This window comes from Rhamphochromis longiceps, linkage group LG3, assembly GCF_057381845.1.
Source record: "Rhamphochromis longiceps isolate RC_006_pf linkage group LG3, R_longiceps_female_GT1.1, whole genome shotgun sequence".
NCBI lineage: Eukaryota > Metazoa > Chordata > Actinopteri > Cichliformes > Cichlidae > Rhamphochromis > Rhamphochromis longiceps.
This window is the reverse complement of record NC_140559.1, coordinates 24,428,951-24,442,970: the sequence shown is the minus strand read 5'-3', so window position 1 is coordinate 24,442,970 and position 14,020 is coordinate 24,428,951. Positions and strand designations below refer to the sequence as shown.

The 14,020-nt window shown below is 39.9% G+C and overlaps 1 protein-coding gene across 1 annotated transcript; it reads left to right on the top strand.

Annotated features, from left to right (window-relative positions):
- Positions 1-2,763: 2,763 nt before the first annotated feature.
- cyp17a2 (cytochrome P450, family 17, subfamily A, polypeptide 2) lies at positions 2,764-13,622 on the top strand. The gene is made up of 9 exons (XM_085390394.1): positions 2,764-3,042; positions 6,946-7,066; positions 8,630-8,768; positions 9,355-9,584; positions 10,063-10,149; positions 10,500-10,712; positions 10,931-11,100; positions 11,341-11,444; positions 11,545-13,622. Exons 1-9 carry the CDS (start codon positions 2,807-2,809, stop codon positions 11,808-11,810), a joined length of 1,566 nt encoding a protein of 521 aa, XP_085246520.1. The 5' UTR covers positions 2,764-2,806; the 3' UTR covers positions 11,811-13,622.
- The last annotated feature ends 398 nt before the right edge of the window (positions 13,623-14,020 follow it).

Sequence of the window (14,020 nt, the reverse complement as noted above, 5' to 3'; positions counted from 1 at the left end):
TCTTATCTTAATGACCTTGTAGTACCATATCACCCTATTAGAGCACTTCGCTCTCGCACTGCAGGCCTACTTGTTGTTCCTAGAGTATTTAAAAGTAGAATGGGAGGGAGAGCCTTCAGTTTTCAGGGCCCTCTTCTGTGGAACCAGCTTCCAGTTTGGATTCAGGAGACAGACACTATCTCTACTTTTAAGATTAGGCTTAAAACTTTCCTTTTTGCTAAAGCATATAGTTAGGGCTGGACCAGGTGACCCTGAATCCTCCCTTAGTTATGCTGCAATAGACATAGGCTGCCGCGGGATTCCCATGATGCATTGAGTGTTTCCTTTCCAGTCACCTTTCTCACTCACTATGTGTTAATAGACTTCTCTGCATTGAATCATACCTGTTATTAATCTCTGTCTCTCTTTCACAGAATGTCCTTGTGTTGTCTTCCTCCCTCCAGCCCCAGCCGGTCATGACAGATGGCCACCTGGGTGGTACAGGAAGTTTCTTGCTGTTAAAAGGGTGTTTTTCCTTCCCACTGTCACCCAGTGCTTGCTCATAAACAGTGTTGGGAAGGTTACTTTTAAAATGTATTCCACTACAGATTACAGAATACATGCCCCAAAATGTATTTTGTAATGTATTCCTATAAGTTGCTCACTGAGAGTAGGCTAACGTATTTTTGAATATCATGAATGTACTATTGCTGTGTGATTTATTACTGTTACTGAAGGTTACTCCCCATACCAATACCAATTTAAATCTTAACATAAAATGAGTAACAGTAGGGTGGACGAAAGGCTGCACTTTTTGCAGTCATCTCGTATAGAAAACCATTTCTGTATCAGTAATATGTTTTCTTTTTGTCTGTTAATAATCATGTGGAACTGCACATGATTATTTGCAGCTAGCAGGTTGTTAATGCTATCCATCAAGTCTAAAAACAGCATGTTAATACATGGAGATCCTGAAGGCTGCTCCAAAAATGATCAGCTTATACTTTAAATATTTGTTCAGTTCTCTTCCAAACCAGCTGTCTATTGTAAGTTTTGAGTGCTTAAAGTGTTCTAACATCCCATGTTTGTTTTTATTCAGGTACAAATTTGCACTGCTTTTATTAAGAGATGAAGCTTGTGTTTCTGTCATGTAGTGATTGTGGTTAACTGTATGAAGCTTATTAGATATTATGAAACCAATGATATTTTTAAATTATCTTTTTTTTAAAAGAAACCTACTACATCATCTGTAATTTTTTTATGTCATGTGTAATTTCCATTGCAAATATTAATCACAGTTAAATTACGAGTCAGTCTAACCTCAGCTAACGCCAGCTAATAATGGCAGATACTGAAGTTTCGCCCATCCCATTCATCTTATGAAGTGGTGTCGGAATTTCCAAGTAAGAAAAGCATTCCTGCCCGTGTACCGCTGGCTCTGAGTCCATTGTGTAACTGAGGCCACCAACATTAACAGAATACTTACATTAGAGCCTCTTATTATGTCTTTTGTTTGGGTTTTGGGCAATCAGAATCCAAATCAGAGAAACTGCATTAATCCCAGATGGAAATTGAGTAAAAAAATAAATAAATAAAAATGATTCAAACCCCAGCCAGCAGCCCTTAACCATGTGTCATATGAGTGCATGATCAGCCAACTGAGCTAAAGTGGACCCAACTCTGTTTAATCACCAAAATTGGAGAAGCGATAGAGAGGGGATAGCCTAACATATGAAACAGGAAATGACTGCAAAAGGTGGTATTCTAAATAAAGCATTGTTTGATTGTTGGTGTTTTCTCTGTATTATTACACAATCTTTACTGTACAATACAAAACACCTTGAAGTGACTGTTGTTGTGATTTGGTGCTATATAAATAAAACTGAATTGAAATTGAATATGTGCCTTTTTGACTCTCTGAAATGTTCATGGAGTTAACCTGAGGTCCAGTAATAAGTGCTACACGGGTCTTTATATAAGAACAGAAACAGACTTTTCCCGTATCACTGTACCACAGAGTTACTCAAACAAGAGTCAAATTAAAAAGAGACCACAATGAAGCCAAAAACAAAGCTCAAAACTAGTTTTTAAAACAAGTTAATTTGTCAAACACAACATAACAAATATAATTAAGCAACAACAGACAGCATAATACAAACTCACATAAGTATACACAAACACACACACCATCTCATTTTGTGTCATTATAATAAATATAAATATATAATAAATATGATGTAAAATGGTAGTTTAGAGTGAGTCTCAAACAGTCCATGGTTAAAGGCGTTTTATTTTGAAACCCTTCAGCTTTAGAGCAGCAGTTGTAAATGTTTGCTGAGCCTCCTGTGGACATTCGGGTATCTGTGCTGCTGCTGAACAAACAGACAACGAATGATAGACTAATAACAGTAACAGCTCGTTAACACATTAATAAGTGCTTTGAAACGCTCACAAATCCACTGGTGTGCATCTGGCATGTGGTCCATTGATTTACAGCTATCCAGGAGATAAATTCGAATATCACCTTGAAGTTTCATCCTGTGGTGAAACAGAACAAACTGACTTGGATGAAACCCACTGACGAGGTCGTATTCTCCTTTAAGGTTGCTATGGGAACCAGATATGCAGCTTGATAACATCAAGGTTGTCGAACCAACATAAACACCCGCCAGCGAGCGCACACACACATTCACGGTCATACGTAAGTAACAAAAACAACTCCCGCATACACACACAGCGACCTCTCCAAGGTTTTTTTGTGCGTGTAAGAGGTTAAAGCCGGGGCTCTCCAGCGTCTCCCTGCACTCTCCTCCACCTCACCGCAGACATGCTCACCTGTCTCCTCTCATTCCTGTCTCCTTCGCTCTCTCCCTCTGTCCTTATCACCCTTTTTACTGTCGTAGTGGTCGTCCTGTTCTTGACCACATGCCGGCTCGTTCCTGTAACCGAACCCTCGGCTCGGGGCTCCATCCCCTGCCTGCCACGGCTCCCCTTCCTGGGCAGTCTCCCCTGGCTTGGAGGAGGCCTCCCACCTCATCTCCTCTTCACGCAGATGTCCCACAGGTGAGATCGGCATGTTAATTTTCTGGTCGTGAGTTTGGTCACGAGTTTTGTCAGGAGGAATCAGTCATGTTTACAAGACAGCAATCAGTCACAGATATGGAAGGACTGGTTCATTTTTAGGGACACTTTGGCAGGACCTTTTAACGTGTAGTCATGTTTGAGAAGACTAGTTAATGTTAGTCGGCAAATATTCCTTCAGTTGGGGGACAAAATAAGTGGAAAACCTAGTGCATGTTTAGGAAGACAAACTATACAAATATGTATATCTTTGGGGGACTACTACTATTACTTATCATGGAATGAGTAGTTGATGTTTGAGAGGAATACTTAATATTAACTTTAGTAGCAGGGCTGGACTGGGACAAAAAATCGGCCCAGACATTTTGACTGGTGACCGGCCCACCAGGTATTATAGGAAAAACCACAAATCCTCTGAATGAAAACAAACGCCGTTGTCACAGTGATGTACACTGTCTTGTTGGTATATATGTATCAATCTAATAAACTTAAACCTACACCATCCTCCCTATTCTGGTATTCTAAACAGTACCTGAAAGTAGACTGCTTGGTCGAGTTAACCTCCTGAACTATCTACAGCACATGGTGAAAACCTGAAATTAAGACGGAGAAGACTAGAGGTGAGACATGATCATTACTGATTACTGATGACAGATTTAGATATATTTCCATAAACCATTCATTTGCCACATCAATAAACAGCATGGCAGGGCAAAATATTTTTTCTAACATGGCAACCTTTAAAAAGTGAAAGGAGACAGAAAGACAGGTGAGAAAGAATAAAGCTTAAGTGACTTTTTGATGGCATTTTACACACAGTACTGGTGCAGTATCTAGAAAATGTGGGAAAATACTGGCATCATGTGCAGTACTTAGCTACTCAAAAAATTACTATGTACAATAATGGATTTCTATATTTTACATCAGATGAAAAGGTTTGTTGTAAGATTCAGATAATTATTTATTCAAAGTTTTTTGATGACATAACAAAGAAAAGTATTTCTTTGTGCCCCCCTCTCCCTGTTAATGCCCTACATGCCCACCTGGCAACACTTTGCTAGATCCACCCCTGCAAAGTTACCAGCTGTCAGCTACCTAAAAAAGGATCCTGGTGTTATTTGTCTCTCAGAAACAGTTCATAACTTCCCTTCAACTCATTCATGTCACCTAAAAGGTAAACCTGTTTCTTCATCACAGCTCTGATGATTCAGTAAGGACATCTCCTGGTTTCATCTTCATGTTTCCCTCTCACCAGATAACCAAACCGACATCATGACCAACAGCTTTACAGCTGTGGCTCCAGCAAACATCAGCTGATACTAGAAATTAATATTAAATAAATTCTAACAACAGCTGATCAAGCTTAAACGTGCTGCTGTTGTTTAGCGCGACATCCGCTGGTTTCCTCTTTCTGGCGCAAAGTGGGCGATAAACAAACAAGAGAGAAAAGCCGATCAGCTGATCATTGATCAGTTTTATGATTGAAGTAGAAACAGGAGAGGGAGGGGGGAGAGAATGAGAGAGGAAGAGGCAGCTGTGCAGCAAAGACACAGAATAACTCCAACTTTGTGTCCGTGACAAACTGTTCCTTTTCACCTCAATACCAAACGCACAATATTTTCTCTGAATACAAGGCAACTCTGTTTTTTACGGGACAGTTGGAAACTCTAATAACTAACCTTATAAATAAAATAAGATAAAACAAGTTCAACATCAATAAAATCATAGCACCCGCCCAGCTGTATAGAAACTCCGTCATGCTAGCTACTCGAGTTATTGTAACTGACTGTAAAAAGTCAGCATAACGAAAATAAACTACACTTAAACTTGGTTTATATCTGACCCAGATAGACTGCAGGTCATAACTTCTTACCTGAAGTTCAGTTCACCACCTCAGGTCTCTGCTCCTCCTGCCTTTCCGTCATCCACCTGCCAGCGTGTTGCACCTGCTGGCCTCCACCACTTGCTAATGTTACTGAATCTGTGGAAGCTCCGCAATAGCCACCACCAAACAGTCATTTTTACACATCTCCCTTCATCTGGCCAATCCACCACCTCAAGTTCAAGTTCAAGTTCAAATTTTATTCGCCATATGCAGGTTGCCCAGACCCGCCTCGTGTTCCCAGGAGGCAACAAGCATCGAAGGCATTGGAAGGAGGGGGGGATATGTGAGTGCTTATCAGTGTAAGTGTATGTGTGAGCGTGTCCATAGTTCAGCTGAGACAGTGTCCTTCACCCTATCAGGCTAAGTAAACAGTCTACCAGCCAACCCAGGTGGCCTTGCATGGGATGGGAAGAATAGTCATCACACACTCGTTATCAGGGAGTTTTTGTTCGGCTCCAGCCTTGGGCCCGTGCAGCTGGCACCGTGGTGTCCGCATGTTGAATATTGTTGATTTTTCTTTTATGCAAGCAGCTCAGGAGAATTTCAAAGTTGTTCTTTAACACTCCGACACTGGTCTCTCAATTTCCCGTTGGAGAACCGCGAGCCTCCCCATGATGGTATCAAACTTCTGTTCCGTGGTGTTGTCATTCTTGTGATTCTGAGACCCCACAACATGCAGTGAGCCGTTCTGTGATGTGATCCAACTTTCGCTCAAGGGTCTCATTTTGAGCAGGCCTCTCTTTGATGTATCCCAATATACGCTCAATGGTGTTATTTTGAGTCTTCACGGCAGCTGTAAGCGTCTCCAAGATGTTAACCATGCTGCGTTCGTTGTGAGAGGCCGCGCCTCGTCCCGTCGCTTCGATTCCAGCGGTCAGCCTTGGGGGGGGCGGCGGGGGGGGGGGGGGGGGGGGGGGGGGGGGGGGGGGCGGTTTGAACAGCCGGTTCCGCTGTCTTAATTCTCCGATAAGCCAGGGCCAAGCAAACTCCGATCAGCAAGAACCCTGTTATCATGGTTCCGCATAGGTAGATATCTTCAGCGTCCTCGATCGACAGTCCCGCCAGGCACATGATCCTCCAGTTCTGCCACCCGTCCATCGTGTATCCGGCAGGGAAAGTCCCTCCAGGGCACTCGGGCTCTCCCGAGCCCAGACTTCTCATTGAGAAAAGGGTGTCAATAGCATTCAGAGACCAGTTGATCAAATCCATAATTCTCTTTTAGGTTTTAGAAACAGACAGTGAGAGACGGTTCAAGGGAAAGTAATGCACACGAGACAAGACAAGGACACAAGAGGCTAAGCAGGGAAGATAAGGGGAAGGAGGAGAGGAGAAAAAGTGCGACTGCCTTCACCGAGAGCCAAACGAGAAACACCTTTCAGTGTTTATACCATTACGGGGAAAAAAAAAACCATCGGCCCATAAAAACGAAAAATGCCCAGTATGCCCGATGGCCAGTCCAGCTATGTTTAGTAGGTAAATGTTTGTGTGGAGGACTAGTTAAATTTCAGGAGTAACGTTCATCAGCCCATGTTCACTGTAGAAGTTTAATGTTTGGAAGGACTAGTTAATTTTTGTAAACAAGTATACATGTGTTGATGGGGACTAGTTCATATATCTATCTATCTATCTATCTATCTATCTATCTATCTATATATATATATATATATATATATATATATATATATATATATATATATATATAAATCCATAAATCCATTATGGAAGTACTGGTTAATGTTTGGGAGGACTAGTTAAAGGAGGACAGGTTAATGTTTGTAAGTATGCATTCATTATTGGAGATCTAGATAATGTTGAGGAGGACAAGTAAATGTTAGTGATGTAAATATTAAATGTTAAATAAATATAGTAAATATTTATGAGTGGGGGAGGATGAGTTAGTGTGTATAAGGACAATTTACTGATTACTATGACTAGTTAGTGTATCTCAATTCACTGTGGTCACGTTTTTATGCATCAGTGTCCGCACTGTTCCATTTCAGGTATGGGCCTCTGTTTGGGCTCTACCTCGGTCCTCACTACACTGTGGTCATAAACAGCCATCAACATGCCAGAGAGGTTCTGATGCAGAAAGGCAAGGACTTTGCTGGACGGCCGAGCATGGTGAGACATGCAGATGTAAAGACAGAGAAAATACCCACATGATATTCTGTTCCAACAATTGCCCAGATTCTTCAATTTAATTATGTTTTTGCAGCTTGAAGGGCATAAAGAGGGTATATGGAGGTTCATGATCTAAATTTAATTTTAACTGGACTGGTTAGTTTCTAAAGTGGGAAATGATTTTAGGCTCTTTAGTGTTTGATTTTCTGGATTTTTTCTGGAATACTTTGGGTTTTAGGCTGTTGGTTAGACCCTTTGGTACTTAATGACACTCATGTCTTATGTGATCTGTGATAATTGAGAAATAATTTTATTCAGTTTGATAAAATTTCATTTCAACAACTGCTCCCTAAAAGAGCTTTACATTATAGGGTAATGACTCTAAAGAGCCCCCAACAATCATATCGTTATCCACCAAGCGCTTGGTGAAGGAAGGAAAAACTCCCTTTTTGTAACCTGTATATATATTGATAATGACCAGAATTCTTCAATTCTTCACTATAGCTTTAGTGTACTGCTCTCCTTGTGTGTGCAGGTACACAATTCACGCAGCCAGCCAAACTCCATTTGAAAGAATACGTGAGTCAGCATATAGCGTCCAAGCTCCAGGTGCTTTATTTTACATTGCACCGCCATACACCATTGAATCTGAGTGAAACTAAAACATAAGAAGAAATAATACAATAGTAAGGTGATTAACACAATGATATATTACAAATGCCATTATCTACTCTATAGCAAGTCAAGGCTAGCAACAAAAGACAAAGACATATTCATGTAATAGGTCATCCTATGTATACATGACATGTGGTTAGCTTAGCAAATTTAGCAAATGTTACTAAAATATGGCTCTATACTGTTAAGTCAACAAGTACTTACAGACGCTGCTTTCGAAGGCATAAACAAGAAAGAGGATTGCAGTGGATAACTACAGGAACCCTTCAGCACATGTGAACCTGCTTACCCTAACTAACATGGTCATCTTCCTGTTCTGGGTCAAAGTGCATGTCACATTAACAACAATTTACAAGGCCCAGTAGGGGGCAATAAACTCAAGGCAGAACATCCAGTTTATGGAACATTTTACCTAAATCAAAAAACTATATAACTCATATTTCATTTTACAAAAATTATTTTATTTTTTTTTACAAAGTTTATTTGAGGTTAACGCTTATCCATAATTATAAACCCTTCACCTTTACTGTACTTCCCACCCTTAATTAAACACATGTGAAGTCTTTCATTAAGATGCCCCTAGCTTAGTGAGAACCTCAGTAATGTAACTGTTACGTAATGTGGATTTTCCTATGTATATTTCATGCCTGTAAACCATTTCACAGCTACTCTGATGTGAAAAACACAACAGAAGAAAAACCCACTGCATTTTTAGAAAACCCTTCACAGAAATAATACTGTTGGTTTTCGTCCTTGGTGTCAGGTCAATGTCATTTCCTGTCTCTGTGCTGCTCTCAGCAGTGTCCTTGTCTGAATATTTTTCTTCCATTTTATTTTGAAGTACTGTTTTGAAACTGTTCTTACATTCATCCTTGTTTTTCCCTGCAGGTCACCACCAACCTGCTGACCAGAGGAGGCAAAGACATCGCATTTTCAGACTACACCCCTCTCTGGAAGCATCACCGTCGCCTCGTCCACAACTCCTTCACTCTGTTCGGAGAAGGAACAACTCGATTGCAAGACATCGGTACTTGGCTCCATCCTGCCACTTGATTTTAATTCACCCATCTGTTTCGTAAAAAAAAACAAAACAAAACCCCACACTTCTAATATTTTAACAGGTTTAGCTGAAGTACACTGCTGTTTGACAGGCAAAGTAAAAAATATTCATCAAAATCAGCATCAAGCTAACGTAAACCTAAATAGCCTTCAGGTTGGCATGGGAATTCAGAAGAAATGTTTAATATAAGGCAAAAAGGAAATGCTTTTTCAAATGTGCCAGTTTATGTTGATTGTTTGATGGATATAAACAGCATGTAACTCCATAGACTATAAATAGTTCATTCAGAATATGAAGAAACAGACTTTTAGTTTTTTTTAAATGTCTCTGTATTGTACTGAAGCGATACCTACTGATGCTGGCAAAGGGTCAGGCAGTACTTTTATGTACAACCACTTCCTACCACAAGACAGTGCAGCGACTCTCTGTAACCCTGATTTATGGTACCTTCAGAAAAACCTTTAATTTCAAAAGTGTTTTGTTGAAATTCTGATTGTGCCATTTTCTGATCTTTTTTCTTTTTCTTTACATTTTTTATCATTTCTTTCTTCAGTTCTGTCTGAGGTGGACAGTCTGTGTGTTGAGCTGTTGTCCAGCGAAAAGCAGGGGTTTGATCCATCCTCTGCAGTAACCAGAGCCGTCACGAATATTATTTGCACACTAGTGTTCAGTGCCACCTATCGACACGGCGATGCTGAGCTGCAGGAGGTGATTCAATACAACAATGGGATTGTGGAAACAATTGCCAGGGGAGGACTGGTTGACATCTACCCCTGGCTGAAGGTATAATTCTATACTTGGTACTGAGGTGCTCTGTATACAATCTTATATCCTATATCTGTTTGAAAAAAAAGAAGAAGAAAATTGCCCTTTTTGAAAAAGTCAAACTCAAACTCACTCAAACTTTATTTAAAGATGTCAACTGACAAATTAACAAATACATGTAAATATTTAACTTTAGAGAACACATTTCTTCTCACTGTGTTGCTAAAATGATCAGCTAAAACTTTCTCAAGGACTTATTGTCACCATTTGGTGACAGCTGGAGCTGTATGATTCAACTTAACCTTTACATAGAAACAAACAAAAATAAAACATGAGGACTTACTGATAAGTTGTAAAAATATGATACAAGGCCCAAATATTTGGCAGTTAAAAAAAGATCCAAAACCATCCAGTGATGGCATTTATAGTAACACAAGCAAAACATTGCTTCTTTCCTTGTCTGAATAAACTGTAAGAGTCTAACTCTATCCCGCAGGTATTCCCCAACAAGTCTCTCAGTAAATTGAAGAAGTGTATCACTATCAGAGACCAACTACTGACCCGCAAACTGCAGGAACACAAGGTAATAAACAAACTTACACTACTTTAATATAAGCAAACAGAATGGATTTTTATCATAGAAACACATCACGTAGCATCAGGAGTCACTCAAGGCTCAAAACTTGAAGATGGGTCTCTCCAGTAGGCAACGTCAGGATTTTGTCTTGGGGAAATAAGGAACACACAGCATAACAGTGTGGCATTGTGGGTATATTAAACCCTTAAAGATGAGATAAAGTTTCAATTTATAATGTATGAAGCACGTGTTGTTGCCTGTGTTTCAAAATATATTTACATATCTTCAAACAATTCTAGAAAATTGTCTTTGATCTTGCCTGATTTTTTGTTTTGTTTTACCTGATCTGTTTTCAGTTATCAAGAAGTGACGGAGAACCACGTGACCTCCTGGATGCCTTGTTAAAGGGCCAGACTGGTGGGCAGGGTCAAAAATCTTCGGAGCCAAAAGACGACGAGTTAACTGACGACCATGTCCTGATGACAGCGGCCGAGACTTTTGGAGCTGGAGTGGAGACAACATCCACCACACTACTGTGGATTCTGGCCTACCTGTTGCATCACCCTGAGGTAGAAACATAATGTCGGTCAAAGAAATGTAAAAGAAAAGGCATTATGAGGACTTTCTGTTTATCAGCCCAACAAGAAAAACATGAAGACGTTTGGGCAGAAAACTGGCGGCATATAAGACACTTCATCTTGTGCCCTCCATCATGCTCGATGCCTTTTCTGTAGTCTTTAATTATGAATGGTCAATTTGGTCTGCCAATATGCTTCACCCACTCTAGGTCCAGGAGCGCGTGCAGAAGGAGCTGGATGAGCATGTTGGCAGTGAGCGGACTGTGACCATATCAGACCGTGGTCAGCTGCCGTACCTGAACAGTGTCATTAACGAGGGCATGAGGATCCGGCCAGTGAGTCCCGTGCTGATCCCACACACCGCTATGACCAACAGCAGGTAGACCAGTTTAAATCTGTATTGCAGCCATTGCTGATTTGTTTAGTACATTAAGTTTCTTGTTATGATGAAAATGTGAACAAGGAAACATTAGCTTATTTTCTCCATCCATTGTCTTCTGCTGAACTGAAGCACTGTTAGCTAAAAAAAGATTACAACAGAAATGCATTATAAGGTAATCTGATTGTTTTGTATAATAAGAAAACCTTAAAACCTTAAATAACTGGGGATCTCTGGTAGGATTGGAGGCCACATTGTCAGCAAGGGGACACGTGTTTTGGTCAACATGTGGTCGATTCACCACGACCCCCATCACTGGGACAAACCTGATTTGTTCAAACCAGGTTAACAGATGCACATAAACACCAACAATGTAACTCCAGCTTTTTTTAAAAAAGAGCACCTGATCACACCACCTTCTCCTGTGTTGTCCCATCATTTCAGAACGTTTTCTTGACCACCGTGGTCAGCAGGTCACACCCTCCTCTTTCCTTCCATTTGGGGCGGGACCTCGAGTCTGCGTTGGCAAATCACTGGCTATCCTGGAGCTTTTCCTTTTCTTGTCCTCTCTGCTCCAGCGAATGAGCTTCAGGGTGCCACATGGTGCTCCTCTGCCCAACTTGCAGGGACGGTTGGGTGTGGTGTTGCAGCCATTGCCTTTTAAAGTTGTTGTTATTCCCAGGGCTGGATGGGAGGATGGAGGAAAATGACAGAGTGGAGGCAGACAGTCAGGCTGGGTGATGAGAAACAGAAACGTAAATTGCTCATTCCATGTCATTTCATCACATGCCTCCTACTGCCCAAAATCCAAGCAAAAAAAAAAAAAAGGAAGAAAACCAAATTCAGGTGAAAGATACACCTCTTAATAGCAACAGAGAGAGGAATACCAGTTTGTGGTGTCTCTGCTGTCATTAGTTTTCTCACAAAAAACAAAACAAAACAAAAACAGAGAAAAAAATGTTTTTAAATGTTTTTGTTGCATTGTTTTTTGAGGATTCATGTTTGCAAGTCCTTTATCCAATATGAAATTTTACATAAAGATGTGAATCTTAACCTTGGGATTTTTTTCAGGCAAAGGGGAGATTTTATTAAAGCTTATGAACTGTGATGGAGCCATACCATAACCATAATGCACATATAGCTAAGAGAGTAAGCTAAGCACTTCCATAACCATTAAACTAACCCATTAAACCATTATTCTAGTCAAAATATTCTATATTGTTGTTGTTCTTTAGGAAGCTCTTCCATCATATTTGGATAAAACAAAAAACACAGTTATTTTGTTAAATAAACATTGGGTAGATCTGACCAATAAACGTGTTACTAATTAGTATAAAATTATTATGAAGTATACCATATAAAGTATTAGTATAAAACTAGCAACTATCACCTGCCACTATTGCCGTTTTTAGGGGGTTTTCCTACCTGTGCAGTTTGGTCAGTTCAAGTCAAACTCTGGTTGAGAGGTGTCACACTTTGCGCTTGGTAACAGGAATGTCCTGTGGATTTTTTCCCACATTTTGGCTCACATGATAACAGTGTTTTAATGACCCACAGGAATGCTTCAAAAAAAGTATGACCAAGAGGGGTTAAATACTCTGGGCTGTCAGTTATTTTAGAAGAATCCTCCTGGATGCAAGGCAAAACAACTTCACATAGTCCAGTTGACTTCATTTTAACCACTCAAGGTGTGTTCAGTTGTGAATATGGGCATCACACTTAGACGTGGGCCAATATGAGTGGACAGAGACCCTTTAGTGGTTTTGGTCGGGTTTCAAACAAACTCCAAAGCAGTTTTTTATAGAACCATCCGACTCAAGTACTAGGTCTATGCTGCAGTTTTGAGTTAGACGGCCCGTAGCCAGCCATGGTCTGCAATCTGGTGTGCAGCAGAGCACTACAGACACAGACTACAGTTCATCCTGAAATATCATCTAATATAATGAGTTTGTAAACTACAGGTATGAAAATGCCCTGAGAAGATTGACAAGAAATTGTTTGACTTGGTAGTTTTATGCTGAATTCCCTTCCTGACACGACAAGCAAACTTATGTCCCCGGCTGGAATCAAAGTTTACCACCACACTATGAAACCAGGTACTGATTTCTTCTTTAAATAACAGACAAAAAATGTACAAGAACACTGTAAATCCTTAGAAATGTTAGTGTAATGGTGGAACCTTCCCTACAGCTTCAAGCTGCTAATACCTTCAAATTTTCACTACTTTTTTTTAACTTTAGTATTAACGACTATGTGATAATTTTATTACTTGTTCAATTATCATCTGTAATTGTTACAAAATACAGTCTGTCATTATTATTATTTCAAATGAATAAATGATGACTAATCTTCAGTGTGGTTGTAGCACTTCTTCATTTTCTGTCCTATATGGATGAAATGTTGTTCTACTAGAAAGAGCAGAAAGACAGTTTTTTTTTTTTAGATTTGACAGTTTATTCAGTATATTTTCACACACTTTTAGAACAGGCTGGTTTAGTTGGATCACACACACATACACTCATACATACACGCTAGCTATTAATTTAGTATTACTACTAATTAGCTCCGTTGCCATTGTAATATTAATGGGTTTTAACAACTAATCTCTTCGGTGCTTCTTTCGACATCGCCGACAAACCTCATGCATACAGGAAGGACAGAAGAGATTACTAGAAGAGCATAGCATCCTTTAGACAGAGGGATGGATCCCTACAATAGAAGGAACAACAACACTTTCAGAAAATTAAATAATTTTGCTATACACCACAGGTGAAGCTGCTTACAGTTGCATCGTCCAAAAAGTGAAAATTGATCAAAGAGCCAAAAAGAGAGAAATTTGGTTATTCAAAAATCTAAATGGACTCTAGTCATGTTAAGATCTGTGTTTGTTTCACAGGGTAAGATAATAATAACAGGGTAC

What these genes read in the sequence shown, in the direction of transcription:
- cyp17a2 (XM_085390394.1), top strand. Translation starts at nt 2,807, where the DNA reads ATGCTCACCTGTCTCCTCTCATTCCTGTCTCCTTCGCTCTCTCCCTCT. An exon ending in AACTCGATTGCAAGACATCG is followed by an intron (nt 8,769 to 9,354) that starts GTACTTGGCTCC and finishes TTCTTTCTTCAG; the next exon opens with TTCTGTCTGAGGTGGACAGT. An exon ending in ACCTGATTTGTTCAAACCAG is followed by an intron (nt 11,445 to 11,544) that starts GTTAACAGATGC and finishes CCATCATTTCAG; the next exon opens with AACGTTTTCTTGACCACCGT.